This window comes from Penicillium oxalicum, chromosome II (genome assembly GCF_001723175.1).
Source record: "Penicillium oxalicum strain HP7-1 chromosome II, whole genome shotgun sequence".
NCBI classification, from domain to species: Eukaryota; Fungi; Ascomycota; class Eurotiomycetes; order Eurotiales; family Aspergillaceae; genus Penicillium; species Penicillium oxalicum.
In genome coordinates, this window is record NC_064651.1 from 3,673,793 (window position 1) to 3,701,689 (window position 27,897).

A 27,897-nucleotide genomic window follows, 5' to 3' on the forward strand; every position below is an offset into this window, starting at 1 on the left:
GATCTTACGCTCTCCAGATAGATGGATCGTTATCATGGACGTCTAAAGACAGTTCACGCACGATGGCTCGGGACGTCTTGGAGCCGTATGTTGACTCGATGATGAACCCTCTCTTCTCCCACCCCAATTAGTCTTGTGTGGAGAAATCTTGATGCTTACCTATCCATGAACTTGCGAATGTCTTGCACCTAAGATAGTAGACCGAAACCCAATTGCCTTTGAATATGGATATCTTTGAATATGGATATGGGGAATCAGATCACAGGTGCTCTGAAAACAAGATAGCTGTATGTGGAGCATGTGCGAGCTCCTCTACGGTTCGCAGGGAAGGCCCCAAGCAGGAAGGAGGTATTATGTGAGGAATGATGGATAATTCTGGAGTCGAGTCATGACGAATTGAGGCAATATGACTACAAGCCCTCAGATCGTCTCTGCTGCGTCATTGACTTGATGGGATTGAAAGTGAGGTGCTAATCTGGATACAAAAGTCGGGGGCAGAGGAAGAAGGAGATTGGATATCAGAGCCCCATGCAGCTTACTTTGACGATTCCTGCTTGCTCACTGATCCTGCCAACTCCTCGTCCCAAAACTCACTAAAGTCAACGTTCTCTTCGTCGAACATCTGCTTGGCCTGCAACATAGCAGATCGCTGCCGATCAGGCGTAAACCCACCGGACTGGGAGCTCTCCCATTGCACCAGCTCCACCCAGCGAAAGAACAAGTCCTCCTTGCCCATCGCCGTCAAGCGCTCCTTGAATGCCAGGATTTGATCTCGCTGAGCGGACTTTGCGCCTGAGGCGGGCGTGTTCTCGCCCGCGACGCGCCAGATCAGCCACCCATCTGCGTCGGTATGCACCAGAATCGCCGTACGGAACTCATCCAATTGCACCCCTTCACCCTTGCGGGTCAAGTCAACGAGCGCATGAGCGCGTATCATGGCCAGGTAGTCCAGATCCCAGTCCTCATCAACTAGTAGATATCCCGTTTTCCCGATACGATCAGGGGTGACGGCACCGACAATCTTATCGCGCATCGCGTCATTGTCACGAATCCACTTGTTGCGCACGAGATCTTTGCTCCAGCTGCGGTTACTGCGACGGACAATCACTTCGCGGTCTCGGAAGCCAATGGCGCGGCGCCATCTCACGGGACCAAGAATGAAGCCTACAGGCCAGGAGAGGAAGTTGGTCAAGAGAATGTAATCGAACATGACGGTGGCCACACGACGAAGAGTGATCTTCGCCAGCTCAGTTCCAGAAGTCGAGGCAACGTCTACACTTAGCGAGCTTTCCATTCCCAGCACGATAGCCACCAGTGCTGGATACGTGCTGAAGCCCATGTAAAGACGAAGAGCTATCACTGCTGCCACAATCACATTGACCACCGTTGGCACGATAAATGTTTGCCATTTCAGATCCGTCCCCGTCGAGTCGATATGGACAAGGTACACCTCGTCGAAGGAGAGTAGTTCGAGGAAAGGCTTGAGGATCGCGGGTGCCTTGACGAAAGGTGGAATTGGGCCAGACGAGGTGGAGCTGGGAGTCGATGAGCCTGATGAGACCGGTGTTGACCTCGGGGTCTTTCGGCGCGAGGACTTCGCCATAGTGTGTAGGACGTTCTGGGAGGCGGCGAACAATGGGTCTATTCAATGACTTGCCACTTAACCTCGCGCAGGTCCTGAAGTCGGCACAATCATCAGGATGCGATGAATGATATTACCGGATGACTTGATTGATCATCGGCAGTTGAAATAATAGAAAATGATCGAAGCCAGCGAGTGGGTCACATGCCGCCCCTTCTCGAGTCACTTGCGAGGAAGCAAGTCATGACCGCACAGCCCACCCGTCACGAGCACCAAATGACCGTAAAATTGGCAAATAAAGAGAACTAAAAATACACGACACGGGGGATGCAAAAGAGGTCGTGCTACTGATTCAAAAGACGATGAGAAAGCAAATCGCAAAGGCCCGGTGACGCATGTGGAATTCGTGAAGCTTGTCGGAAGACGCTCTAACCCCTTCGGGGAATGCGGGAGCTTTGTTTTTGCGAGTGTACCTTACAGATGGCGATCCAATACTCTGGACTATTTCACCCCAGAAACAGACAATCTATGTTTGACAACAGACGCTCTCACAGTGGAGTTGCTGTTCCGCATGACTGCGGACAAGTATATTCGCTCATCGATCCTCCGTCATGATGGCCGCTCCTTACGGTCGCGACCGCGATGTCCTCGCACAACCCGATCATCCCCATTCGCCATTTGGGCGTGCTCGAGACGTCAGCTACGAGTTTGACCTCGACAATTCCAATTTTCCAACTCCTTCCAAGCGCAATGACCCGCGTACCAGGCCAAAGTTTCGCACCGGTACACTTGCCGGAGCATACCGTGCCACTTCGCGCGCCAGCATGTCTGACGATGGCGCCGGACTGGGCCTGACGGCTAGTCCCCGACAACATCGCGATTCCAACGCTGCGCGCTCGCCGCCATTTGAGCGTTTCAACAACCCTGATGAACTGCTCGATTCATATAGGAGGACGGAATATAACGGGACGGGGGCTGACTACAACCCGTTGGACGACTGGGAATCTCCCTTCGACACGCGTCCGATGAGCCACCTCACTCGTTTGTCGCCTCGAGTGCAAGACAATGAAGCCGACGGCCGTGCATTCTCGGAAGCAAGCTTTGGCAACGAATACTCGCCCCGTAGGAGGACCTCCGACTATGCGCGAGACGAGCAGCGGCTCCGACGGGTGACGGGCAAGGACTCGCCGGTGTTCAGCAAAGCCAAAGTCGGGGCGCGCACTGCCCTGACGGCTGACAATCTTCAACGGAGGGAAGAACAAGAACAAATACAAATATCTGAGGAAGATGACAAGGATGGACCGTCGTTGAATTTGCCCCGTACTTGGGGAAGCCGAGCTGGCCACCGCTCAGAATGGCTACGAAATGTGAGCGCAAGCACAACCTCGGAACCCCAAGAAACGAAGGACGAAGACATGTTTGCCGCCCCCAGATATGGTTCGCATAATCCGCCGAGAGGCAGCTTTCCTAGCCGCAGCACTCTTGGCAAGCGTACGGCAAGCCTCCTTTCTCAGGACGAGATTCAAGACACCAAGGCAGACAGAGCAAATGGTCTGGAAAGTGCTCCGCAGGACGAAGGTTTCCAGGTGCCGAACACGCCTGTTGTTGTCTACAAGAATTCTGGCTTCAACAAGGCGAATGCTGTCGCGCGTAGCACACGGGATTCACAATCTCTGCTGCGAAAGCTCGCGCGGACCGAAAGTCCAAAGCCGGAACAAATGCAGACGCCAGACCAGCCCAAGCTGTTTGAGAGACGAATTTATGATAAGACACCCAGGGTGACGGGTGCCTGGATCGACACCCCGGTGCCCGAAAGGGTGGCTGAAATTCCTCACGAATTGACCAAGGATATTGTGCGGCCATCTGCATCGAGCGCCCCCGTGGGGAAATCACAGTCACCTGTCCTGGAGCAGAAGCCATCACTACAGAAACAATCGGAGCAGAAACCGGACAAGCAGGAGCTGTTGTCGGCTGGGAACATGCAAGCGGACGAGCCAAAGTCGGATTTGGGAGTCACGAAGGAACCACTCTCCACAAAGGAGGATTCCGTCCCTAAAACGCAGGCTACATCGATCGAACAGGTAAAGGTCAGTCGACCGAATCTGCCCAAAAGTGGCCTGCAAACAGTCATCGAGGAAATGAGCTCCGGTAAAGAGGGCCTTGATCTTGGAGATGACACAATCGAATCACTTCAGGCAATCATGGAGGATCAGACCGAGTTGAAAAATGAGGAGGCCGAGGAAGCTGCTTACGAACAGGAGGTCCTCAAGAGGCTGGAGCTTGCTAGTAGCAATGGACAAGGCTCTGTGGACATTGAGCGTTTGAATGACAAACTACACTCGCTTGCGAAGAACATCAACGAGGTCAAGAAAGGACTGAACAGTCTGGAAGAGCACGTCACTCGGGATGCGACCGCGGTGTCTCGTCGAGGCTCATCTGCCAAAGAAGATTTGGTTCCTCCATCCTTGAAATCCAGTGCAGACCGTACCGGCCCCAGCGTTAAAAATAGCCGAGTATATGCCTCTTTCCCGCTACCTCGACTGTGGACGATCTCCCACCATCCTGAGCGCCGGCGACTCACCAAGCTAGGCTGGGCAATTCTCTCCATCTTAACTTGGTATATCATCGAACTGCTGATGTGGGACCGATACTCCCACCCACTCGTCGCTGAAAGGTGCGAGGGCAATTGCCTTCAGCCCGATGCACCCGATCTTCCCTTTGTCACCGTCAGCATGCTCTGGCGCTGGTCTCACCTGCAGAGTCTCCTGACTCCCGCAGTCACTATCCTGGTGGCCTTTTTCAAACTCATGGCGCAATTACTGGGTGTCTGGGATGGCTACGTCGATGAGCCGCCCCAGCTGGGGAATATCGTGGGTGAAATACGTGTAAACGGAACCCCCGTCTCATTTCCCTGGTTGACTTCCCCTGGTCAGACGGTGGTACCGCAACGGATCTCAACGGCACATCAGCCGGTGTGGACACCGCGCGACGAGCCTCCACGGGTTGAAGTGCAGTCTCCCTGGGTTGAGGACCAGGTTTCGATGGACGAGGACGAATATCTTTGAGGATTGCACGTGGCTTTGGCGAGCTTTATCGTGATCTCTGTTTGGTGCAAAAAATGGTCACTCAAATCAAAGGATTTCATTTTCAAGTTTCTCGGGCATTGAGCCACCGTGGTATATTGTAATGTATTCAATGATCGCTAGAAGAACAATATCATAAATGACTAGTCCTAGGTTCCTTGGTAGTCTATCGTTGACTTGGAAAGGCGGACAGCAGGACTGTTGATGTCATAGAATATCGCATTGCACGTTGCGCGGGCCGACCCGAGAAAGGTGGATCCAGTGGCTGGGACGGGCGCATTTCTTAGCTTCAAAAGATCTCTCTTAAAAAAAGGACTTTTCGTTCCAGTCGGGGATGAGGTACGCTTTGTTTTCACACATTGGAGAGTATATGTACCCAAGCTATTGCTCAATGCAATATCACTTCAGAATATACAACGATAACAAACCTATAGTTTAGCCTGTGCACGCCACTCCTTCAACAGCGCCTCCTCATCACGAACCAGCCAACTGGCAGATTTACGCATCCGAGCATCGACACGATCTTCATCCAGTTCCAAGACTTCAGTCAGGGGCACCTCGCGAGAAGTCTTCAAGCCCTTTGCGTACCAGGTCATCTGGCCTGTAGACGTGACTCGGCCCGCTGCAGCATCTTGGCAAAACTCGGACATATTCTTGAAGAATTGCTTCCCAGTCGGCGTGGAGATCATGATCAGGCCGTGGCAATGAGGCATTCCCTCAAATTGTTCGACGACTACCGGCACTCCGGCCTGATGCATGCGCCGTGCCAAGATGAGACCTTCATCCGTGAGGAGCTCTTCCCCCGTTGAGATGAATACGGGAGGGGCATCTTTCCACTGTTCCGGCTTGGCCGCAAGGGGCGATGTAAGAGGATGGAGCATCATGTTGGCGTTGGTGAAGAGGTCGACCCGAGGAGGGTCCACGGGCCAAATAGAGCCTGGTGGGAAAGGCACTGGTGGCATTACCGAGGGTTCTTCAGGATCCTCGGAAGGTGTGCCTCTCATGTCCAGGTAGTCGTACTTGACGTTGTGGACGATAGAGGGCATGGATCGAGTCATATCACACCAGGGTGAGATGACAGCCACACCACCCGGCAGCTCAATGTCCACATCTTGCCCGTGGAAGCGAACCGGTCGAGATGCGCGCTTCAGGGCCAGCAGAGTTTGTAAAAGGACGAGAGACAGGTTGCCGCCCGCTGAATCACCTGCAATGACGATTTTGTTTGCTGGAACTGGCTTGTGGAGCGCACCAGGAGGCGGGTGAATCAACGACAGATACGCCGTCAAGGCGTCCACCAGCGCCGCGGGAAAGGGATTCTGCGGCGCCAGTCGGTAGCGAACTGAGAGCACGGGGGCACCCGTTAGACGCGATAGATGAGCCACAGGTACCCGATGCGTACAGGGATCCATGAGGCTAGACATTGATGTTAAAGACAAGGTACGGCTGCGGACTGGTTCGACTGCCTGGTCAACTTACAAATAGGCACCGCCATGGAAATAGAGAATTGTCATATCCGAGGAAGACTCTCTGCGAAGCTCCTGGTATTTCTCTTCCTCCGTCAGGTCGGGTTGAGGGGTGTTCTTGCCCACGCCGCTGCGATACCCCGTCCACTCGGCCTCCACGGCGGCAACTGGAGGCATAATGAAGGTCTCATTGCCCGTTGTCTTGAGGTCTTCGATGGCGCGAACCACTGCATCGCGTACATCAAACTCTGGCCGAGGCAAGGTGATCTTTGAGACCCACATAGGACCCTTGATCCCTGGGTCACGCATGCTATCCTTCTGCGTCTTATCGACAGGAGTGCTGAAGGTCATGAAGGAGCGAATGATCGCAGTGGTAATTTCCGTGCGCAGATCCTGTTTGCCTGATACGGGCGACATTTGGATGCCATGGAGGACCAGTGTCTTCAAAATGAGAGGAATTCGAACGATCAACTCCTTCAGGAGGTGTGCGGAACGTTTGAAGTCACTCATGTTGCACAGAACACTTGTGAACCTTCCCCCCTGAGCCGGCCGAGTCAGAAGTCCAAGATACCTGGGGCTCCGAAATACTGGCAAAACCAGGGCTGCTCTACGGGGACCAGTTACAATATAAACTCTAGAATTCAAATTCCAGAGATGCAGTTCAACGGAACCTAGAGGTGCGTGTGCCACAGGCGCGATCCCATCGGACGCAAAACCGGTTCCTTGGAAGTGGCGTTCAGCCGAGGTCCGTCCCAAGCGTGCGCTTTTTGTGTGTTTGGGCGGGGGGTCCACCCACTCTCGTGGGATTTGCACTTCAGTCCCAACTTGGAAAGGTGAAGCCTTTCAATGGGCGTGATCACAGAGGAGCGTACTGAAGTTCTATGGATAAGACAGCATTTCCAGGAGTATTTAAGATATATTCGAGTGGGGTTTCATCTTTCAGAATATGGACGCCAGTGGTTGCAGGCATGCAATATCATCGGCTCCGTATAGTCCCTTGCGCCAGAACCCCGACCATTCTCCGATCAAAGAAGCACCTCAAACCCAGAACGCCGTGAAAGCATAACGTCACCAAAAGAAAAAGAGAAAATAGATCAATGGGAAGTTCCAGATACAGGATCAGCTTTCTACCGGGTGGGCGTCGGGTCTCCTCGTCGCCATAGGTGTGACGTTTGCCAGATTGTCGACGGGGGTTGAAGTCTCCGACTCATGTGCATTGGACGGGCGACTTTGCGCTCGTCGAAGGGAGTGCAGCTCGTGTTCATAAACCTCTTGCTCCTCTTCTTTAAGACCGGAGCCGGTCGGGTCTCTACGAATCAAGAAAGTCTGCACACGAGCATCGTTATGCGGCATCTGAGTGACCGTCTGCTGACGACGACCCGACAAAAAGCGCATAGAATCTTCGCTCACTTCACGGAGTCGCTTCTCGTATCCGGAATTCATTTGACCAATCCACGAGGCCTGGACAGCGCCTCCAAACAGGACAAGAAGGACGACCAGCCGGGTAAAAGTTCGCTGATCCACGACATGTTGCTGTTTGCCATGATGGCGATTGTTGAATCGTTCCCAGTCTTCCCAGGTCGCATTGGCATAGATTGTCGACCCATAAGGGCCCCAGGCATGCGCAGCTTCGGCTGCAGTGCTATAGCGTTGAGGATGATGACTCCAACCGGCACCGGTTTGGTCATAAGCGGCTCGCCGTGCGGGATCCGAAAGAATCTCATGCGCAGTCACCACGATGCGGTACCGTTGGAGACGAACTTCAGGACTGATATTTCGACAAAGAGGATGCTCGTCGCAGGATCGATCGGGATGATAGATTTTTACAAGATCGTAGTACTGAGCCTTAGAATACGGGGCATTGCGACGAAGGTTGAGAACGTCATAGGGAGTAAAAGACGAGCTCGACGGCCACTGGTAGGGGTTTTCCGAAGAATCCGAGGCTGTCGCGTAGCCTCGATCAGATCTCAATGGTGATCGAGTAAAACAAGACGCTTGAAAGCTCACTCGAGTGGGTGGCAAAGCCGAGATAGACGAGCTCAGGAGCTGTATGCCACCATGATTGCAGAGGCTGGCCTTCTTGAACATGGCCGCATGATTCTGGGCAGAGAGCAGGGTCTATTTCCCGGACGCCCTCTTGAGAACATGAGAATTGATCATGAGGGAAAGGAAGATCGAGAGACTGACCTCACCGTAGAAGGTGGAGAGGATCACGTGGGGGCTCAAGCTCGATCCGTTGGAGAAATCGGAGGGGAGAGTTCGATCGGGAATTCTACCTTTGGACGTGATTGGAGGTACCGATTCTTTCCTTACAGTTTCCCTCTCGGTATTTCTAGCTCTCTCAATCTTTCAGTCTCTCATACGCGCGCGATGGCCAGCATGGAAGACAGTCCTGGGCATCGGCGGCGTCGCTCTTTGTCAGACTCTCCTAGCCGAAGTCGTCACCATCAGCGAGGCTCTCGTGAAGATGACAGGAGCTCCCGGCGACGAGACTATGACCGCCGAAGCTCGCACCGGGAGGGTTCGCGACGCCGAGCTTCACGGAGCCCCTCAGATACAAAACCAACTCGACACGGCTCCGAGCTCGCCTCCCGAGAGCGTCCCGAACGGTCCAGGGACGCGGTTGACGACCATCACCGAGGTCACCGACATCGCAGCCACCGACATCGCGATGAGCGGGATCGCGATCGCGATCGCGGCTCCGAACGATCATCGAGAAGATATCGCAGCCCACGGCGACGATCGCGCTCCCGATCCCCACGTCGCTCCGAACCTTCATCACGAGCTCTTCAACGGCGGGGTCCGCTGCCTTCACAAGCAGATGCCTTCTCGGGTGACGTTCAGCCTGGCGACGCGGCTCCGCCTGAGAAGATCAAGCCCAACTATAATCAGACGGGTCGACTTGCTGCTGAAAGCAACACGGTCCAAGTCCAGGGTGGAGAGAAGATTATTCTCAAATACCACGAACCCCCCGAGGCCCGGAAGCCGCCCGCGAAGGAGGCCTGGCGACTTTACATTTTTAAGGGAGAGGATCTGCTTGAGGTGGTCGAGCTTGGTGGGCGGAGTTGCTGGCTGATCGGCCGAGAGCACCAGGTGGTGGATTTTCCTCTTGAGCACCCGAGTTGCTCGAAGCAACATGCTGCATTGCAATTCCGCTACGTGGAAAAACGAAATGAGTATGGCGATCGCATAGGCAAGGTCAAGCCCTACTTGATTGATTTGGAAAGCGCAAACGGTACCCATGTCAACGGCGATGCCATTCCGGCGGGTCGTTATGTGGAGGTTATGGACAAGGATGTCATCAAATTCGGATTGAGCACTCGCGAGTACGTTCTCATGTTGCCAAGCTGAGGAGACTACGGGCTTCCGCCGCACAAGTCTTTTCTCGAAATGGAACAGTCGGGGAGCGGAGGATCCCCTCTCGAAAGCTTGTCTTGATAGGTTGAATTGAAGCTGGATATCATGGCTCATGGCTTGTGATGTATATTACATAATGGGCGAGAAACGACTCAAAAAGAAAGAAAGGATCCATCCAGGACTGAGGAAAACAAACGCGACGTCCTTTAGCCCAGGTGCTCACGCTTCGCCTGCTTGGCCTGACCCTCCAACTCGGCAGCCTTGCCCTTGGCCTTGCCAGCAAGCTCCTCGGCGGAGCCCTTTGCCTGGCCCATTTTCTCCTCAGCCTCTCCCTTGACCTCCTTGGCCTTGGCCTCTGCCTCGGCACTCGAGGTGCCCACGGTCTCCTTCACTTTCTGCGAGGCCTCCTCTGTGTGGCCGGAGAAACCAACGTCAGCAATCTATTTGCGCAGTGCAGGGTTCCGCCGGTGCTATTTGGGAATTTTGGGGTGGGCGGAACATACTTCCGAGATCGATGCCCTTGATAGCGGCATCGGAGACGACGCGATCGGCCTGCTTGAGGGTATCCTTGGCCGCGTCGACTGGTCCCTTCTCCAGTCTGACAGTGGAGGAGATGGAGCGCATGGTGATGGAGGTTGGGGCCATGGTGGTCATGCGAGCCCTCACCGCGGGAACAAAGCGTGCAGCAGACATGATGATGTTTGGAAGGTTGTAGTAGTAGTTGAGAGTAGTAATGTCAAGAATAGTAGACAAGATTCACTTGTTGACGTGTTGCGAGATAGCTTGAGGAAGCGTTGGATGAAGTTTGAATGTAATGTAGTAATGAAGAGAAACAAAGTAAAGACCAGAAGAAAATGCTTCAAATCGAGCCTTCTAATACTTTGTCGCGATGAGGGGAGAGTGGAGGGTTTGACTGCTCATCCGGTCCCAAGAATGCGCGCGACGTCATTCAGCATCATTCCCTCCCTGACGTCAAACTTCGACTGGCCCAGTCAGTGACCGCTACACGTCCAGATCACGTTTTCCACACTACTCTTGCCATTTTCCTCTCCTCTCCTCTCCGCGCTCCACCTGTTCCCACCTTGCTTCAGACCCGGACATTTCCTTGACAAGGAGTCCCTCAATGATGGCTGGCCCACATGAGCTCGGTTCAAAGACGTGGGCAGTCGACCATCATTGGCTCCCCACTACAAAATCCGTGTCTGGTCCGTGTGCAATGGTTCGTTGCTTATGCTCGCCGTGGAGATCTTTTCGAGATCTAGACTGAATTGTTTTGAAGATCGCTGCGCCACTGGCTGTTACTTCTGCTTCCTTGTCTAGATGATGAAAAGTGGCCTTGTTGTAAGGTCCATCCCCTTATCCTCCCGACATCCTCAACGGTACCGACCTCAGCCGAGGTAAAGTTGATCTCAAACTGGTGTATAACTGAGATGGCTGTTGTCAAGGCCAACGACGGAGCTGCGTAGAGGGTCATTGAGTAGTAGGACTGAGTCTTCCAAACAATGCGAGACCATGTGAAGGAAGAATCGGCCACGGATCTGCGCTTTACCGGACCGGGGCAAAGCTTGGTGCCCGCAAACCGGCGTGAATAAAGAGGACGACTACTCCTACAAGTCGTACTTCTCCTACGTGTCACCTATCCTGCTCTATTCCGACACTTTTACCGCTGTCCGCGTGGCGCTCCAATACAATGTCACGTGGGTAACCTGATCCTTTGGCCGCGTCAACATGAAGGATCCGACCTCGCCCTGGTCGACCTCATACTGTTCGATTCTCCATCCTTCCCTCCCCTATCAGATCCAAAGTGCTTACACGTCATTTCGCCCCTTGTAATTCCACAAGCCATCATGTCAAAGTTATCTGCAGTCTTAGAGCAGCTGCCTGATGGGTCATCACGAGAGATGAATTTCTATGACTCTTCCTTCTTCAAAGAGGCAGGCAAACGCCTCCCGACCCCTTCGCAAGTGAAAGCTCTGTCAAAAGACGCTCACACGAGCCCTCGGCCAAAACCTGTTATATTCAAAGATTCTGAAGTCTTCGTCAAGTTTGGCCCTTACGTGACAACTGCAGAAGCACAGTGTCTTTGGATGATTAAACGGGCCTTTGGTGAAGAGGTTCCAGTCCCCGAGATTTTCGGATGGCGAGTCGACGAGGAGAACCATGTCTTTCTCTATATGGAGCTCATTCAAGGACGGACATTGTTGGATCGTTGGAACGAGCTCACTGATCTGGATAAAAACTCTTTATGCACTCAACTCTCTCAGATCACTCAAACTCTCCGCCGACTTGAACAAGATCCTCGCCAGTATATCGGTAAGTCCTAGACTAAGTTCAAATCATCGAGACGTACGTCTGACCGAATCCTAGGTTCTATCAGCTACCAGAAAGTTCAAGATTATATCTTTGAATCGCATCCGAAAGCCGGCCCTTTCTCGACTGTTAGGGAGTTTCATGACTGGTTTTCTTCTTTGCCACAACTGTGGCTTCCCCTATCGAAAAAATACAAAGATCCGTACAGGGATTTGTTACCTGACAACGAGGACATTAAGTTTACTCATGCGGACCTTCACCGAGCCAACATCATTGTCTCTTCCAGCAAACCTGCTCGCATTCTTGCGATCGTGGATTGGGCGCAAGCGGGGTGGTATCCAAGCTATTGGGAATACTGTAAAGCACTCTATACCTGCTGGTCCGAGGATGAATGGCGACGAGAATGGATTGACAGATTTTTATCCCCACGAATGCGAGAGTTTGAGCTTTTTTCAGAATACACAATGGCAATGGGGTCCGTTTGAACTATTGCTATGCTTGATTTCGGTAGTTCATGCGTACGGGAGAAATGGGCGTCCTTGAACGCTATAATTACCCTCAGGCCGACAGCCTCTATATTCCTTGAATTGTGGTTCTGCCTAAGCAACTAGCTACTGTTACGCTTGAGGACGTTCAAGTTTGTTCGAAGGAGCAACTGGCCAGATTAGCATGGTTGGCTTGGATGTTTGCAGGTTCCGAAATGGTAAGGTGCTCGAGGCCAGATGCCCACAAAAAGGCCCAACTGGCATCCGCGTGGATTTCCTCCTCTTTCTTCTCTCCCGAGACTTGATTCCTTCGTTGGCAGCACCGAATGCGGACGCTTGTTCACGTCTCGATTGGCACGTAACAGCTACAAAGTGCGTGACAGTTACGAAGTGATGGAAGTGGATACATGTAGGACACGTCCGGTGTTTTTTGCAAAAAGCAAAATCCAACTGAATCGGGCTTCCTTTCTTCCGATATTGAGAACAGACTCGAGAACCCTCCAACTTAGCTTCCCAAGAATGAGTAGTCGGACAAGAGGCCGGGCAACAAAAAAACAAGTGTTGGTAACAGCAGCAACCGCCTTCTCCGCCTCGGTCTTCTTCTGCTAATAGCATCCATAGCTTAGATAGGCATTTCCTGAGTAGCGTGTTTAGACTCTCAACGTTGTCCAGCGAGCTGCAGGCCAATTCCATGAGCCGGTGGATCACGTTTGGACTGAACAATCTCAATTGCCTCCGCTCCAATGAGATCTTTAGCGACCAAATAGCGGACGTATTCCATGGTCCACTCTTGACACCGTTTATTGACGGTCTCAATCAGACAATGATGAGCTTGACCAATATACCCACTCAAACCGAGCAACTTACATCGTTGACAGGTGCCATGAAGTTCTGACTAACTCCAGGAGTTGGGACTTGAGAGGCAGCAATCTCGATGTTACCTCTGGGTGTCGAGTCTTTGGTGATCGCGGTGTCTGTGGAGTCAATTATGTTCGACGAGTGGACCTGTCCAATTGCAAAAGTCTCGTGGCGCCGTTGCGTCAGATCAGGAGAGTAGTTTCGTTTGAACTCGAGAATGTAGCCAGCCATAGGAGCACCGACAGCATGGATCAGAGTTCCTCGCTTGGGATCCGCTGCAGACGGAACAAAAACTGCGAAGTGCGCACGCTGAGATGGAGTATTGCGATAAGAGACGAGGTAAATAGTTCTGGTTGCCATGAGGTGCTGGGGTCCTCCCGGATATTAGGTTTCAGATAAAGAAGAGACAACGAAAGTGTGGACGTGGGATAGGAACTAGAAAAAGCTTTTAGAGAGCCCAGGAGACGATCAAGATCTCTTACATCTTTCAAACAACAAGCAGCAATTAATGAGAGGCCAAGGCTGCAACTAGGCAAAATCATTTGTTTGAAACCAACCGTTCCTAACCTAAGCGCTACAATATATTTAGCTGACGGCTGGCTTAATGACCCTTGAAGTATCGTCATTAAGCGCTATACTACGTACAAACGGTCCGCGCGCGTCATTTGAAGTAAAAAGATATGACACATCTGCGCTATTCGGTATTACTAAAGGAGAGTGATGGGATTCTAGCTGGCAAAGTGTGGCCCTCGCATAATGGATGAAATAGAGTCGGAAAAGAAGTGAGCTTATGTAGTACGTAATTACTGGATACAAATACCCCAGGAAATTGGACCCTATCATCGATCAGCATCATACGAATCGTGAGTTGGTGAGTTACTGAGAATGGATCATTGGAAATTGCCTGTATAGCTTGCTGCGCGCCCCGGTTCCAAAAGTCTAGGTCGTCGCAGGAGGTAGATAGGGAGGGTAGTGCAGTTAGATGAGAGTCTCGATAATACTCCCTGGTGGAGGAGTTCCAGTTGCCATGAGAGGCGCGAGAGGTGAAGATAAATTCAGAGTGCACTCTGCTTATTTTAAGAGGGGAACTACTACTACTATCATTGCATCCTGTGTCTGCACATAACTAACATAAAATCATCAGCGATTGTAATTCTGCTATTTACCGTCTAGAGTCATTCCATCATGCGTAGCACGCATGTCGAGCTCCAGGTGCAACATCAACCGAAGCAGTACAGTCAGTTTCTAGATTGTAAACAAATAGAGCCCCCCACGTCCTTTCCAGTCCTCCCGTCTGTTCAAGTGACCATCTGAAACCTCGACCATTTCATCAATCCACGCTTGAGCAAAATCCATGGTCGCCCAGCACTCACTAATGAGTCAATCTCTGAAGGGGACCAGCCAAGGGCAACAGCCCACAGAACTCGGTGATTTAGAGCTTTCCCCGTAAACCGCCATGCTCCATGCCTCCCCAAACAACAAACTTTGGCTCCAATCCCTTTCCAGCTTTCTCGGCCTTTGCTAAGCTTTCCGACGCCGGTAAAAGGACCACGTTCTCCGGGTAGATCTTCCCCAGAAGCGCCAAAGCAACGATTGGATCTGACACTGGAATCACATGAAGACCACCATTCTTAGCCGTCGCGAGGCTATCTGGATCACTCGACGCCAGGAGAACGGATGTAGCGTCGTGAAGCACGCTGGTTGTTGCGCCGCGTTCACTGTGAGTCGTCTCGGAGTCACTGGCCACGGGTGCTTGGTAGGCGTAGCGATGGCCACGCGCAACCTGTCCCAGGTCAACGGAGACGCAGCTGTCATTGTCAAGTTGAAGACGGAGCTCAAGTTGCCGCACCTCCACAGAAGATGATGAGGTCGGGTTGAGTGTGGAGGGGACACTCCGATGCTCGCGCTTGGATGGATGCCGAGTGCGGCTGCTGTATTCAAATCCCCAGCCAACGGGTACTTGTCCGACTCCGTCGTCGAAGACTTGTCAGTGCCGACGGGGATCTCGACACGCGGCGCCAGGTAATAGTCCTGGATTCGATAGTCAAAGATGACACTGTGAGAGGCATTATCAACCAGTCTTGCGGGAATGTACTGCAGAAGATGGAACGGGGTCGGTCCGCCAGCCAGGAAGCCGGCAGGACCAGACCATGGGCATACTGGAAGCCGTAGCCGGGGCGGGCCCCATGCGAAGTCAAACTAGATGAAGATCGAAGCTCTGGAGCAAGAAGTGCCTGAGCATGCATGATCATTGCCGACTGAGTAATTTGCTTGGTGAAAAGTTGTGTGAGAAACTCCATACGAGATTGCTCCATGTGCCGAAGGCCTCGAGCAGCATGACCGTCAATCGGAATAACTACATCCTCAAAGTTTGCAAACGGCAGCAGAGCATCACGCAGAAGAACCATTTGGTGCATATACTCGTTAAATAGCTGCATCAGATGCGACTGGGTGCGAGGGCCGAACATGAGCTCAGCATTAGATGGGATGAGCAAATGGCCTTCACATGGACTGCGGAGGTAGAGGTCAGGATCGAATGATCCACCGGTGTGATTGCGCGCATATCCAACCAGCGTTTGTCCAATACACCGGGCCTGATCGGCAATCTCACGTTTGGAGTCATCAAGACCACTGTCCGGGAGGCGTAGAGTGGCTTCGCGGGTGGTGATGTCAAGATTGGCCGCGAGATTGTCGAGCAGTTGCACCCGTGCTGGTCTGGCATTTGAGGGATCCGGACCCAAGCGGAAGACAACTGTGTCTAGTAAAGGTGCAAACGCCTCGACAAGCTGACGAGGTGTATATAGACCGGTCTTTAGGCCCCAAGCTTCGCGAGTAGCGCCCTTATCGTGTGCGCCGGCGTCAGGGTTCACGGAGATCTTCTGGCCCACCAAGATAGGACCTGCGCTTCCAGCACCAAGACGAGGAAGACAAAAGGTAGTGTCAGGAGTGATTGTCATGGCGATACTTTGAATATTTCTGCTAAGAGAAACGATTTGAAGAAGAAGAATGGTTTGAAGAACACCGAGACTGGACCGCATAGTGCCCTCTCCTGGGTATTTATGCCAACGACCGGAGGAGCAGAACGAGACAGATGTAAATCAAAGGTTGTCGCCATCATTCGAAAGCTGACAAATTGCACATCTAGGCAGTAATTACCTCCTACTTGTACTGTGTGCGTTGTAGTATGTACTTACAATTAAAAGTCCGGAGAAGAATGGATGTGGTCCTCAACGCCGCCGGAGATGGTGGTTCTTTGACGACCACGAACTCCGGTGGGCCGCACCTCACTCAAGCCTCGAAAGTGACATGAACTCCGTTCTCTGGTCACATACATTTCGTCAACATCGACCAGTGAGATGCGCAATTTCTCAAGGTCACATAATATACCCATCGGGCTTTTGACAGCTGTAGAATCGAGAACCCTTGAGAAATTGTCCTGACGAGCCCCGCGGAGTATCAGTACCGGAAGCGCTGTCTGGCTCTTTGCATTCACCATAGACATATTGATCGGAGAACACAGTTCTTGAAAAGGGAATGAACGAGCCCTCGCCACTCTACGTGTTAGCCCAGAGTCTTCCTATCAGTTCAATACATTTCCATCGACGGGCGCCGTCGACTGTTGATCGCTAGTTGTCCGACGCCGAAGGTACAAGCCACACCGACATGGACATATCTAGATTGCCTCTTCACCACGAGTACACCCACTTGCCTCTAGACGCTATCGTGGGAGGATTGGAATTTGATCCAACCACCCAGAAAAACACACTCGTGCTGATGAAAAGAAAATTATTCATTCCATTATTAAGTATACTACTCACCTCGCCATTGAGCTATAACGTAATTATTCTAGACGAGAAATCGCTCGATAGCACATGTGGAATACGGATGTTTTGGTGTTATCTCCGTTATCGCCTTGACAAATTACTCAAGTGACTCGACCTTCTTTTGAACTCTCACTATCCTAGGCCGGTCTATCGCCTTCCAGACTGTGTATGTGTACCCGGTCTTGAAAAACCACTGGTCATATGTCAAGAACATTTCGTCCTTCCGCCTGGAGGACGACGTTCACTACTTGATCACACGATGAAAACCGCAGGGCTCCTCGATCAACTCGAGCCTATAAAGAATATCACGGGAACTGCTCCAACGCACAGAGAATGACAAATGAGCACAGTTCATTGGAGTCAGCAAACCCTGCATTCGCCGAGACTTTGGCCCGCAGGTGATCCTTGGTAAAAGCCGCAAACAGCGAGCTGAGCGAGGGTGAATCGTGATAATTTGGGAGCTGCTCGTCGACAGCGATGTCTGGATCTGTGGCAAGGCTGGTATCATGAGAATCAGGAGCACCGTAAGCAGCCTCAGCGTCTGTCAAGGGGCCCGAAGGACCTGTCAAATCGTCCGATCTGGCCATCTGGGTGGCCTTACACCACTCGTCTCTGGTGCGGGCACTCCACACGGCGTGCTGACAGGGAAGGGGCATCTTCAACACGAGCTCGTCGTTAAGGGGCTCATAATAGGGTGATTGGTGTCCAGACTCGAGATCGCGATTGCTGAAGAAGTTGATGATGTTGGCGAGAAACATGGTGCGGCGGGCAGTCTCGGCGACGGCCCACTGGGACCAGTCATCTTGAGTTTGGGTATCGGGCAGAATTCCGAGACCCTTCGGGTCAAGATGAGACCGCGAGAAACACTGCGTCATTTTTAAAAGGAATGGTGACTTTAGCCCTCTCGTCCGCCGTTTCAGCTTCCATCTCTCTGTGTCTTTGATGGACGCCGTGCCCATCTCGAGTATTTCATAGAGAAGCATCGCATGGAGGGCGTCCCACTGTTGCAAGCAATGATAGCTCGACTAAATGGTCTTTGAATTAGTCCCTTGGAGGATAACTTCATCACTTCAGCAAAGGCGCTTACATAGGACTCAATCAGGCTTTGTCGTTGCGCATCTATAGCTCGCCTAATATACCCCACCCCTTCCTTGTTCCCCAAAGCACTCCCGCAGCAGATGGCCATGGAAGTGTGCGGAAGCATTGTCGTGTCTGGGACATTGTCACTGAACAGTGTCCGGTGCAGAAATGGACAATAGAAATCATCCTGGAGCAGGAATTTCGGATACTGTTGCAGCAGGCGGGCGCAGTCGGCTTGACGCGCTCCAGATACGTCTCCTGTAGATAAGAGCGCCCGAGGCGAGTTGTTAGCACCCGATGAGTCTATCCTGGCCATCTTCGACTGATTGAGGGTATTTGAAACAGCCAATGCGGGGATCTCCTCATCCAGCATAGGGTATGACTGTTGCGAAGCTGATGAAAGCTCCGGAAAGTACACACTCTGTGGTCGAGTAGTGATCGCTGGTGCTGGGTCTGGGGTCATATCGTGGACTAGGTCGGCCGGTGGGGAAACTACTGAGGCGAGATTGATCGTATCCATGTTCCAAGGAAAATTCCGAGAGGTCCATGAGACTGTAGGATCGGCATCTGGATCACCTAGCGAGCTCTGACGGCTCCATAGCAAGGCCAGATTGGTCGTACGAACGTCATGCTTATCGAGAGGCGAAGGGTCTTCAAACGAAGACGAAGATGCCGGGATAGAAGCAGAAGTCGCGTTGGAGGAGAAGGGTGGCGTTACCCGAGCTGCTCTCTGCGGCATCGAGGCGTATTTACAGATGATATTTCGTTTCGCACAGCGCGAGCAGGTTGGTTGCGTGTAGCAGCATTTAGCTTTGGCCTGCACGCAGGCATTACATGCTTTACGGCGCGTTGTGGGCTTGTCTGATCGCAGACACCGTCGTCGATGGCGCAAAAGAAGATCACCTGATACCAAGCAGGTCAGATTTTGCAACGGGATGCGTGATAGGGGATGGGGAGATTGGATAGATGACGAAAACGCACGTCTTTGGTAGCTCTTGAAACAGAAGTCGCATATGTGAGTTCCCGGGAGTGGCTCGGATCCCGACATGGTTCAGATGCAGCATCGAAGAGGATTGTACGCAGGGTAAGAGTGTCGGAGGGACTGATGATTTAGCGCAGCGTCACTCTCATCGATACAATCTTTGAAAACAAGCGGGCCGCAAGAACAGACATAATCCGTCTCTCTCAGAAGAGGCTAGAAAAGTAAGAGTCTGTGCCTGTAGCTTAGAAGAGGAAGCACGACTCGGCACTTGCTGTGTCTCTATCAATACTTGGCTCTCCAGTATCAAAGCACTCCTCAAACGCGAATAGTCTTTGACTCAACGAGGTTGGCTACTAGCCCAGGTGTAGTCTGATCGATGTTGACAAATTGAAACTAACCGACCGATGACGTGCGAGGTGAGATGACAAACTAACCATCCAATCAGGTGCCCCCCGTCTGCATCTTCACTCGGCCCTGGGGCTGACAGTGAGACAGTGCGCAATTCGTACACATTACACACGGTGTGCATCAGTATGATGATGAGGCTCTTCGACCACGTGGTTATACAGTTTTGTTGGAAAAAGATGGATCCGCATGGCCGACCATGGTGATGGTACAAAACATGCAGCAGAAACAACACCACACTTTGAGCCATCGGACTACCTTGAGTCCCTTGAGCTGACATGATCATTCTGAAACGCGCGCGGACAGCATATCCTTCTTAAAGCAATCACAGTCATTTCTCTTAATGTCTCTTTCTCTTCATCCAGCTGATTCTGTCAATTTCACAGTGTTCATATCTACTTTCAAGAAAGAGACAATCCGTGTGCCCTAGTTCGGCCCGAACATCGGAATCTTCCTCTCTTTTGATCCCGTGGGTGCCAGAAAGAAGTTGAGAACTGAGAAAACGCAGAGCCAATACCAGGGTCTTTATGGTCCTCCAAGTCACGAGAATCGAGTTCGGACGAATCTGCGGCGTGCGGCGAAAGGGAATCCAACACGTCAGACGGACGAAAGAGACGGACCGGACGAAATTAGCCGGAACTTGTAACAGTCATGTCCAAATCGGGTTTAGACTCTGGATGTTCCGCCACGCAGAGAGAATTGCCGAGTAGCTTCGGATTGGGGGGGGAAAGGGTGACTTGGGAAGTGCTTTGAATGCTACTGTCTTAATAGGCAACATGGTAACAGGTGCAATTAAAGAACAGGGTGACAGGTTTGTGGGGTCATGGTTCTCATCGAAAGAGAGTCTCTTGGTGGATACGAAGAGAGTGGATGGATATGGAAATCCGACAGGAAAAGGAAGTGGAGACTAAACTTTTTCCAGAGACTATACGCAAAGACTAAATTAGACGGGTCCTGAGTGTCAGCGCTCCAATCGCAAGTAACGACGCAGCGAGACATTCACATCTACTAGTCTGCTGTAGCTCATGTAAGACTTCAGGGTATAAGTATACCCAAGAGGCCCACCGGTACTGGCTTGAGACAACCGATCATACTCTCAAGTATTTGCTATCCAGTGGTCTTTACTCATCTGGAGCCGACAGGAGATCATTCTTCTCTTCCGAGTCGAGACTGTTTTTTGGGCTTTTCGACCTCATTGTTTTCCAAAATCAACATTTCGTTTCTTGCGCATTTTGGAACAAGTCTCAGCAGATTCCATCTGGTGTTGCAATTGTCGAGTTCGATACTCTACCCACCTGGGCAAGACCCTTTACAATCACAGTAGCCATCACTATGGTGAGCCTCCAGGCGGTTCGAGCGCACAATGCGACTCTGAAGACCCTCACCTCAAGTCTGACAGCAGTGTTTGGTAAGTGCCTGGCATCCCTCAGCCTCCGTCTACATACACAATGCTCCCTTCCAACATCAAGTCAATCCCCACTACCGACATTGTATCGAAGCCAATGCTGCAGATAATTCCCCCGTCCAATAGAGCAACCCAACCCCCCCCCCAAAAAGCATCAAACATCTCACTAACCTCCTGCTCTCGCTTCTCCCCATTCAGTCGGCGGTACATCAGGCATCGCCCTGTCAACCGCCTGCGCTCTCGCCCGTCACACTCGCTCTCCCAAAATCTACCTCATCGGCCGCAGCCAATCCGCCGCCGACGCAGCCATCGCCTCCCTGAAAAGCATCAACGCCTCCGCCCAGCCCATCTTCCTCCAAACTGACATCTCCCTCCTCCAAAACGTCGACCGCGTCTGCGCCCAAATCGCCACCACCGAAAAAAGACTAAACCTCCTCTTCATGACCCCGGGATATCTCACGCTCAAAGGCCGCGACGAAACGATCGAAGGTCTCGATCGTAAATTCGTGTTACATTATTATGCGCGCATGCGATTCCTCACCAATTTACTCCCGCTTTTGGATGCAGCGGCTCGGCAAGCAGATTGGGAGTCTCCCGCTTCACCTGACGGAGACGGCGGGGAGATGAAGATCGTCCACGCCGAATTATCTCGCGTGGTGTCGGTGTTGGATCCGATGGTTGCGGTGCGCGCGGGCGGTCCGGGGACGCTGGATTTTGACGACCTCAGTCTCAAACACACGTTTAGTCTCAAGACGTGCGGTTGGCATGCGAGTCTGATGGGGGATTTCTTTCTGGAGCGGATGGCGGTGAAAGCACCGCGGACTTCCTTCGTTCATGCGTATCCTTCGGGCGTGGCTACGGGCGTGTTGCGTGAATTGCCTGCGGGACGCTTACTGGGGGCTCTGCTGACGCCGCTGATGAGACCGTTTTTGGTGCCTCTGGAGGAGAGTGGGGAGAGGCATTTGTATGCGGCAACGAGTGGGAGATACCCCCCGAGAGCTGAGGGAGAAGCAAGAGAAGGTGATATCGCAGTGGGCAGCGATGGTACACAGGGAAGTGGATGTTACTGGCTAAGCTGGGATGGGGAGGTGTTTCCACCAAACGAAAAGCTCGAGCGGACGAGGGAACAGGGCGCCCCAGAGAAGGTCATGCAACATACAGAGGAGGTGTTTGAGCAAGTGTGTGTACAGGGCAAGACATATCCATGAAATTTCATCCGTGGAATCGGTTCATTTCAACTCGTCCGGCACCCACCCGTGCAAGATGTGCTTTCTTATGCTTTCTCCAGGCCAACACAATCCATTCAGGCTGGCCACGGCTCAAACTTTTCTTGTCCCCTCCCCCCCTTTCCTCTTCCTCTTTTTCTTCTTGTATATTAACGAAAGCATCACATTCCATATCATTTCTGGTCAGGCCCTCGACGTGTACACAAGGCTTACCGTGGTTTCAAGGGAACTTCATTGTGGTCAAGCCGAGGCTGCCGGGCTAGCCACGGAGGCAGATATTACTCAATACTACCACCCACAGACGCGGGACCACCATCCCGCCGAAGTCAACTTCTAAGTCTGTAGGACCAGAATAGAGCCAAAAAGAAAAATGTCAGAAGCCCAAGAGAATGTCTGAGAGACATCTTGGGAGCCGTCCCGAGTCAAAAGAAGGCCCCGTCTGACTGAGCCATACCAGCGACGAGATCAATAATCAAGATGAAGAAAAAGCAAAACGCCCAGACCAATGCAAATGCACCTCTAAAATACACGATATATGAACAAGCATTAAAAAGAATTCATCAGAAAAAAAAAGAGAAGGGGGGGGGGGGGGGGTGAACTAGTCGCTTGTTCAAACCCTCGGTCCGGAGTAGGCATAATTTGGTTTTGCTGGAGAGCTCCCACTTCTCGGACGCGCCGGGGGGACGGATCCGTTCTGAGTTGGCAAGTAGGCCTGTTCGTGGCCGGGGATAATGGGGCCCGAGATATTTGGATGCAGAAGACGATACGAGGGAATGTTTCTCGGCGTTTGGAGTTTTCTCACGCCGTGCAGCCTCAGCCGTGGATCCCGCACGTCGAGCCGATGTCCTGCGACAGGGAGAAGTGGTCCGGGCTCCAAATCTGAGACCCATTCCTGGCTTGTATCTATGATTCTTTCATCGACCGACCCTATCCGGCCACGAGAAAATCCAGAGAGCGCGTACACTTGCTCAGATGGGAGGGCGCCAACATGGCCGTCGGAGACGGGCGCGGAAACCCACTGGGTGCTTGACGCAGAGAGCGACTGAGCCGGCCCAACAAAGAAAGATGGTGGTGAGAATTGAGGGGGTGATCGGACAGGCTCTGTGGCGCAAGACTGGGTGGAAAAAGTGGAAGAGCCACGAGATAAGGGTTCTGAGCCGATTTGCTCGCTCTCACTCATTAAAGCCGAGTCAGATGCAGCCATCGATAAAGGCAGTGACCCGGGCAAGATGGCAGACGGATGAGCAACCTTTGCAGGTGTGGACGCCACAGGGGGGCCTAAAACTGCGCCCCGCGTGACGTGTTGCGGTAAGGAGGGCTTTGGGGTAATGGTGATCGAGATATCATGGTCGACGGGTAGTAGTGGGGGCGGATACTGAAGAAGCGATGGTGTGCTTGCGGAGACGTTCCTCGTGGGAATGGTGTAAGGAATCAGGGTCGAAGCACTGGCGGTTAGATCAAGGTTGGCCTGTAAGGAAGGACGACGAGAGTCGAGACCGGACGTAGCTGTCCCATACAGATCCAATGCCCCTAAAGATTGAGTCAGTGGTCTGCGGTCAGTCTCTCTGTACGTAGGTCGGCTCGGCGGGTCTGTCAGAATATCATGCGACATCAACTCGCGGGCGAGCGGAGAGCCAAGCGTTCGACCTGGATGGCTATCAGGCAAATCGTCAGACGACCTTATGTGTACCTCTGATTGAACGTCCAAATTCCCAGAAGTCGATGATGATGGTGGACGCCTGATGGACATGTCATCTGCGTCGGCCGTTCGCTTCGCAGCCATTTTGGCATACGGGGGCGCGTTCTCGGCGTTTGTTGGTGAAGTACTGGAACCAGACAGACTTCTTTGTCCTGATAAGCTCTGACTTCCGTTCATTCGTCTTACCGCAGCAAGCGCAGACTCGGCAGTTGATCCTGAAACTGAGGGGCTTCTACCTTGCTCCGATGAGGCGCGACTGGACGATCCTCTGCCCTCAATCGGGGAGATTTCGACAAGTGGACTACCTAATGGTGGGCTACGGAGTCGCCGTGGTCCGCGGGATTTTTGGCTTGGTGGCGCCGGTTCGGCAGAATAAATATGTGAGTAAGATTGTGCGAGTTGCCAGTCCTGGATCCCATTATACGGGATCGGTGGGCTGTGGGAAGCAGGTGAATCTCGTGGTCGTTCTGTATTTTGACTTATCTGCGACAACGCGGGAGAAATCTTGGGCGCCTCATTCGCATCATCGCCATCAGTCTCGTAGCCGTCGTCGGACCCGGACTCGGCATGATGGTAAACATGAGGAGGGAAAAGCTCCAACCTGAAGGCAGGCGCCCGCGTCATCTCCTCGGGAGATGCAGCACGAACAGATCCGGATTCGGTAAAGTTCCAGGTCGATTCGCGCGAAAGACCACCTTCGTCGGCCGAGGATTCGGGAAACGAGGAGGATGAGCTGCTTGATCTATCAAACACGGACTTTTGATTTCGAGTTGACTCTTGAGAGGAGCTCGGTGACATACGGTCAATCTCGTTGCTGACGCTTTTCATCAATTGCTTCAGGGTCTCACGCGCCTCCCGAAGGACAGGCGGGTGATTCTCCATCGCTGGCTTCCGAGGAAAGAGTTCAGCCAGACGGGATGCCTGAGTTTCATACTCCCGGTAGTCGCGTACGAGTCCACAGTCGTTATAGTGAGCCATTCTTTCCTTGGCCATCTCATAAGATCTGCAAAGAAATCGTGTGGCGACAATGAGCCATGAGTCGTAGAAACCAGGGGTTTGCATGATGATGTCTTTATGATCCTCATCCTTGATCTTGAGCTCGTCGCGGCAAAAGCCCTGCACGACGCTGTGGACTTTCACAATGTCGACTCCAGAGCTGCTGCGATACAAGGAGAAAAAGCCATCCTGGCTGCTCCCCGTAAAGGAGTCGGTTAATTGGGGAGTCAATCTAGGGTCGACTTGCATCTCGTCGCTCGAATATTGGGATGACGAGATTTGTTGTAAATTCATATCCAGTTCGGATGTTCGCTCCACCAAGCCGTAGTTGATCAATGTGCCCAACGTGGTGTCAAGATCAGGTTCCTCTCCAGACTGCGCGCTGGACAAGATTTCTGCATTTTCGGCAGTCATGATGGATCGCCCAAGGAGAAGCAGACCGACGGGGACTTGATGACTGAGAAAGGAAAGCAAGTTGATCAGATTCAAAGCTTCACGTTGATTGAGCCGGTACAGATCATTCATGATGCTGAGAAATGGTTCCGCGAGCTTTTTGTCCGTGACCTGATGTTTGACTCGGTATCTTTCAATTCGTTTCCCAGTCGCATTCAGGCGGTGGCCTATTGCGTGAATGGCTAATGGCAAACACTCGTAGTATTCCACCAGCTCCGTAGCTTTGGCGCATTGCTCAGCTGTCGGCCTTCTGATACCAAGGTCACGATACAGAAGCTTGCAGGCATCTTCGACCTTTAGCCGAGGCACAGATAGGCAATATGGTTCAAACAATCGCTGTTTCTTGCGGAGGGTAGAAGTGATCGATGTGTAGATGATGCTGCATCTCTTACTCCACGGTAAAAAGGAGCGGAACTTGTTAATGTCATCGTCGTGATCGAACAGAATCCCGTCGAAAATCAAAAGCCATTCATGGCGTGACTGTAGCCAGTTGCGGACAGCATCCACGTAAGTCTGAGATTGTTTGTATTCCGGTTCATCGGCCTCATTTTGTTCAATAAGCGCGGCCGCCTGTGCAATCTCCCAGAAACACTTATGTATCGACTCGCGAGATTTGGCGTCGACCCAGAATACTCCTCCCGAGTAGCAGTCGAGCTGTGTGAAGACGTATTGCCGTGCGAGGTGAGTCTTTCCCGAACCGGGCACTCCCGCGATCAAAACAGCCATCGTGCGCTCTGCGCGTGCTTTGGCTTTGAACAGTCGCTTGTGCAGCTCGTCCAGTTGCTTCTCCATCCCGAAAAAAGCTGCGTTGGGGTGAAATCCGGGAGGTGCGACCAAAAGTGCGGGCTCTCGTTGGGATGGAAGGTCTACTACCGGTCAACTTTGAAATACCCCATGATCTCTATGCCTTCGGTTCCCACAGAGGCTGGACTTACGAGTCAAGGAACGTGAAAGTGGGTGAGCGTCAATTTTGTCCTTTTCGAGTACGGATGAGCTGCCCTCATCGGTGACGACTCCTCGACCCAGATTTGGTACAGAACGATGGCCTATGGGACGGTAGTCAGCACTGGACTACCAGAAGGGGGAAAAGATCAAGAGTTGATGGGAACACTCAACAAGATCAGCTAGCTTTGGAAAGAATCGATGACCGGGAGCCACTCTGTTGACCGCAAACAAACAGTCCATTAGATACATGAAATCGAGTCAAAAACTCACACGATCACACCGGCAATTGTGCAATGACAGAGAAACACAGATTACGCACGCTCGAAGACCAGAACTCGCAAAATACAAATGGCCTTCGCCGAAAATCATAAAATTCGCCGTAATGCACAGGCTCTCTCTCAACACGAAGGCGTCAAACAGCGGGCTCCTCGATCTTGTAATCCTTCAAAGTAACCGACTCGTCCGGTGCGGGTAGGAAATGAGTGTTCCTACCGGGTGCTCGGGCATTCAATTCTGGCGTGCCCCGGTCCGTGGGGTCATCCGTGCCGTCGTAGATCTCTCGCGCCTTGGCCCTCTTCTCCATGGCTCGGGTCTTGCGCTCTTCGATCCAACGGTCGGCGATCACAGATGGTGCCTCACGAGAATAACGAAGGATGGCCTCAGCAACCACCTCGTAGCCCGGCGAGTTCTCATCGTCGAATTTGCACATGTGGCTGTGATCGGCCTCGATTCCGCCTCGTTCGACACCTTCAAAGTACGGTGCGGCCGAGGACTCATCGACGATGATTTCCCGCGTTCCCTTGACGTCCATTGAGCGCGTCTCATGGAAGAAGTATATGTGAAACCGGCTCATGATGTCTGCAAACAGACTGTTGATATGCTGCAGGGTCTCGTTGTTGGTCTGCAGTGACTTGATCAACTGCGGCGATGTCTCCATAAATTTCTTTGGGAGGACTGCTGAGCAAATCTTTTGCAGCAGGAGACCCCATTTCGCCATGTCTGAGCCATTGTGCGGGGTGCCGAGAAAGAGGATCCCAAAGGTTGAGATATATACGGAGCGAAGATGCTCGGTCTTTTCATTGGAAAGGCTGCGAGAATAGATCAGGGCGCGTTTCACCACCAGACCGCCGAGGGAATGGCAGATGAAGATAATTGGACGATTGGGACAACTGCGCAACTGTGTAGTTGAAGAACCGAGGATCAATATGTAGTCTTTCAAGCTCCAATTCGACAGTCGCGGGAGAGATGCAAAAAGAAAAAAAAAATAAAAGAAAAGCCGACACTAGAAGAGCAACGGTACAGGACAAGAGGACTGGAAGCAACCTACATTTCGATTTGCGGCGAGGGTGGATGCCAGGGTTTCTGCGTGGCTCACGACAGAGTCTCGCGATGCGCCATCAGTGAATGCGACGACGTTTGCATTATACCCATATGTCAAGATTCGAGGTCGCAACGGCCCAAGGACATCTGGCAGAAGATCCACTGGCCAGAAGCATCCCGAGGTCTTGCTGGTCCACGAGGTCTCAGGATGACCATTCAAGCCGTGGACCAAGACTATATCCACTGTGGGGATTGCTCCACGCGGAGGCACATAAATCTGCGTCAAGCCGAATTGCTTGACGGAAGGGTGATGGCTCATGATCAGATGGGAGTGGCTTGTGCTTCGTTACAAAGACATGTTTCCGGCGTGGGGAGAAGAAAGAAAGTGGGATGAACGTTGGGAGGCTGGGATAATTTTATAGGA

At 52.3% G+C, this 27,897-nt stretch overlaps 12 protein-coding genes across 12 annotated transcripts; 4 read left to right on the forward strand and 8 right to left on the reverse strand.

The window, feature by feature from the left end:
* Nucleotides 1-535: 535 nt before the first annotated feature.
* On the reverse strand, nt 536-1,603 carry POX_b03136 (uncharacterized protein; the record flags this gene model as incomplete). The annotated part of the gene is made up of 1 exon (XM_050112039.1): nt 536-1,603. One exon carries the CDS (start codon nt 1,601-1,603, stop codon nt 536-538), a length of 1,068 nt encoding a protein of 355 aa, XP_049972385.1.
* A 593-nt stretch (nt 1,604-2,196) lies between these two features.
* POX_b03137 (uncharacterized protein) lies at nt 2,197-4,647 on the forward strand (the record flags this gene model as incomplete). The annotated part of the gene is made up of 1 exon (XM_050112040.1): nt 2,197-4,647. The coding sequence occupies one exon, from the start codon at nt 2,197-2,199 to the stop codon at nt 4,645-4,647; it is 2,451 nt and encodes an 816-aa protein (XP_049972386.1).
* A 446-nt stretch (nt 4,648-5,093) lies between these two features.
* Nucleotides 5,094-6,638, reverse strand: POX_b03138 (uncharacterized protein; the record flags this gene model as incomplete). The annotated part of the gene is made up of 2 exons (XM_050112041.1): nt 5,094-6,078; nt 6,142-6,638. The coding sequence occupies 2 exons, from the start codon at nt 6,636-6,638 to the stop codon at nt 5,094-5,096; spliced, it is 1,482 nt and encodes a 493-aa protein (XP_049972387.1).
* A 609-nt stretch (nt 6,639-7,247) lies between these two features.
* On the reverse strand, nt 7,248-8,216 carry POX_b03139 (uncharacterized protein; the record flags this gene model as incomplete). The annotated part of the gene is made up of 1 exon (XM_050112042.1): nt 7,248-8,216. One exon carries the CDS (start codon nt 8,214-8,216, stop codon nt 7,248-7,250), a length of 969 nt encoding a protein of 322 aa, XP_049972388.1.
* A 57-nt stretch (nt 8,217-8,273) lies between these two features.
* Nucleotides 8,274-9,479, forward strand: POX_b03140 (uncharacterized protein; the record flags this gene model as incomplete). Its single annotated transcript, XM_050112043.1, has 3 exons — nt 8,274-8,454; nt 8,507-8,928; nt 8,973-9,479. 3 exons carry the CDS (start codon nt 8,274-8,276, stop codon nt 9,477-9,479), a joined length of 1,110 nt encoding a protein of 369 aa, XP_049972389.1.
* Nucleotides 9,480-9,691: 212 nt separating this feature from the next.
* On the reverse strand, nt 9,692-10,178 carry POX_b03141 (uncharacterized protein; the record flags this gene model as incomplete). Its single annotated transcript, XM_050112044.1, has 2 exons — nt 9,692-9,894; nt 9,989-10,178. 2 exons carry the CDS (start codon nt 10,176-10,178, stop codon nt 9,692-9,694), a joined length of 393 nt encoding a protein of 130 aa, XP_049972390.1.
* Nucleotides 10,179-11,332: 1,154 nt separating this feature from the next.
* On the forward strand, nt 11,333-12,280 carry POX_b03142 (uncharacterized protein; the record flags this gene model as incomplete). The annotated part of the gene is made up of 2 exons (XM_050112045.1): nt 11,333-11,798; nt 11,853-12,280. The coding sequence occupies 2 exons, from the start codon at nt 11,333-11,335 to the stop codon at nt 12,278-12,280; spliced, it is 894 nt and encodes a 297-aa protein (XP_049972391.1).
* Nucleotides 12,281-12,938: 658 nt separating this feature from the next.
* POX_b03143 (uncharacterized protein) lies at nt 12,939-13,498 on the reverse strand (the record flags this gene model as incomplete). Its single annotated transcript, XM_050112046.1, has 2 exons — nt 12,939-13,091; nt 13,148-13,498. 2 exons carry the CDS (start codon nt 13,496-13,498, stop codon nt 12,939-12,941), a joined length of 504 nt encoding a protein of 167 aa, XP_049972392.1.
* A 1,072-nt stretch (nt 13,499-14,570) lies between these two features.
* POX_b03144 (uncharacterized protein) lies at nt 14,571-16,095 on the reverse strand (the record flags this gene model as incomplete). The annotated part of the gene is made up of 3 exons (XM_050112047.1): nt 14,571-14,946; nt 14,988-15,194; nt 15,299-16,095. 3 exons carry the CDS (start codon nt 16,093-16,095, stop codon nt 14,571-14,573), a joined length of 1,380 nt encoding a protein of 459 aa, XP_049972393.1.
* A 1,172-nt stretch (nt 16,096-17,267) lies between these two features.
* POX_b03145 (uncharacterized protein) lies at nt 17,268-19,090 on the reverse strand (the record flags this gene model as incomplete). The annotated part of the gene is made up of 2 exons (XM_050112048.1): nt 17,268-17,987; nt 18,050-19,090. 2 exons carry the CDS (start codon nt 19,088-19,090, stop codon nt 17,268-17,270), a joined length of 1,761 nt encoding a protein of 586 aa, XP_049972394.1.
* Nucleotides 19,091-20,761: 1,671 nt separating this feature from the next.
* On the forward strand, nt 20,762-22,042 carry POX_b03146 (uncharacterized protein; the record flags this gene model as incomplete). The annotated part of the gene is made up of 2 exons (XM_050112049.1): nt 20,762-20,837; nt 21,033-22,042. The coding sequence occupies 2 exons, from the start codon at nt 20,762-20,764 to the stop codon at nt 22,040-22,042; spliced, it is 1,086 nt and encodes a 361-aa protein (XP_049972395.1).
* A 628-nt stretch (nt 22,043-22,670) lies between these two features.
* POX_b03147 (uncharacterized protein) lies at nt 22,671-27,792 on the reverse strand (the record flags this gene model as incomplete). Its single annotated transcript, XM_050112050.1, has 4 exons — nt 22,671-26,074; nt 26,144-26,254; nt 26,646-27,330; nt 27,481-27,792. 4 exons carry the CDS (start codon nt 27,790-27,792, stop codon nt 22,671-22,673), a joined length of 4,512 nt encoding a protein of 1,503 aa, XP_049972396.1.
* Nucleotides 27,793-27,897: the final 105 nt, after the last annotated feature.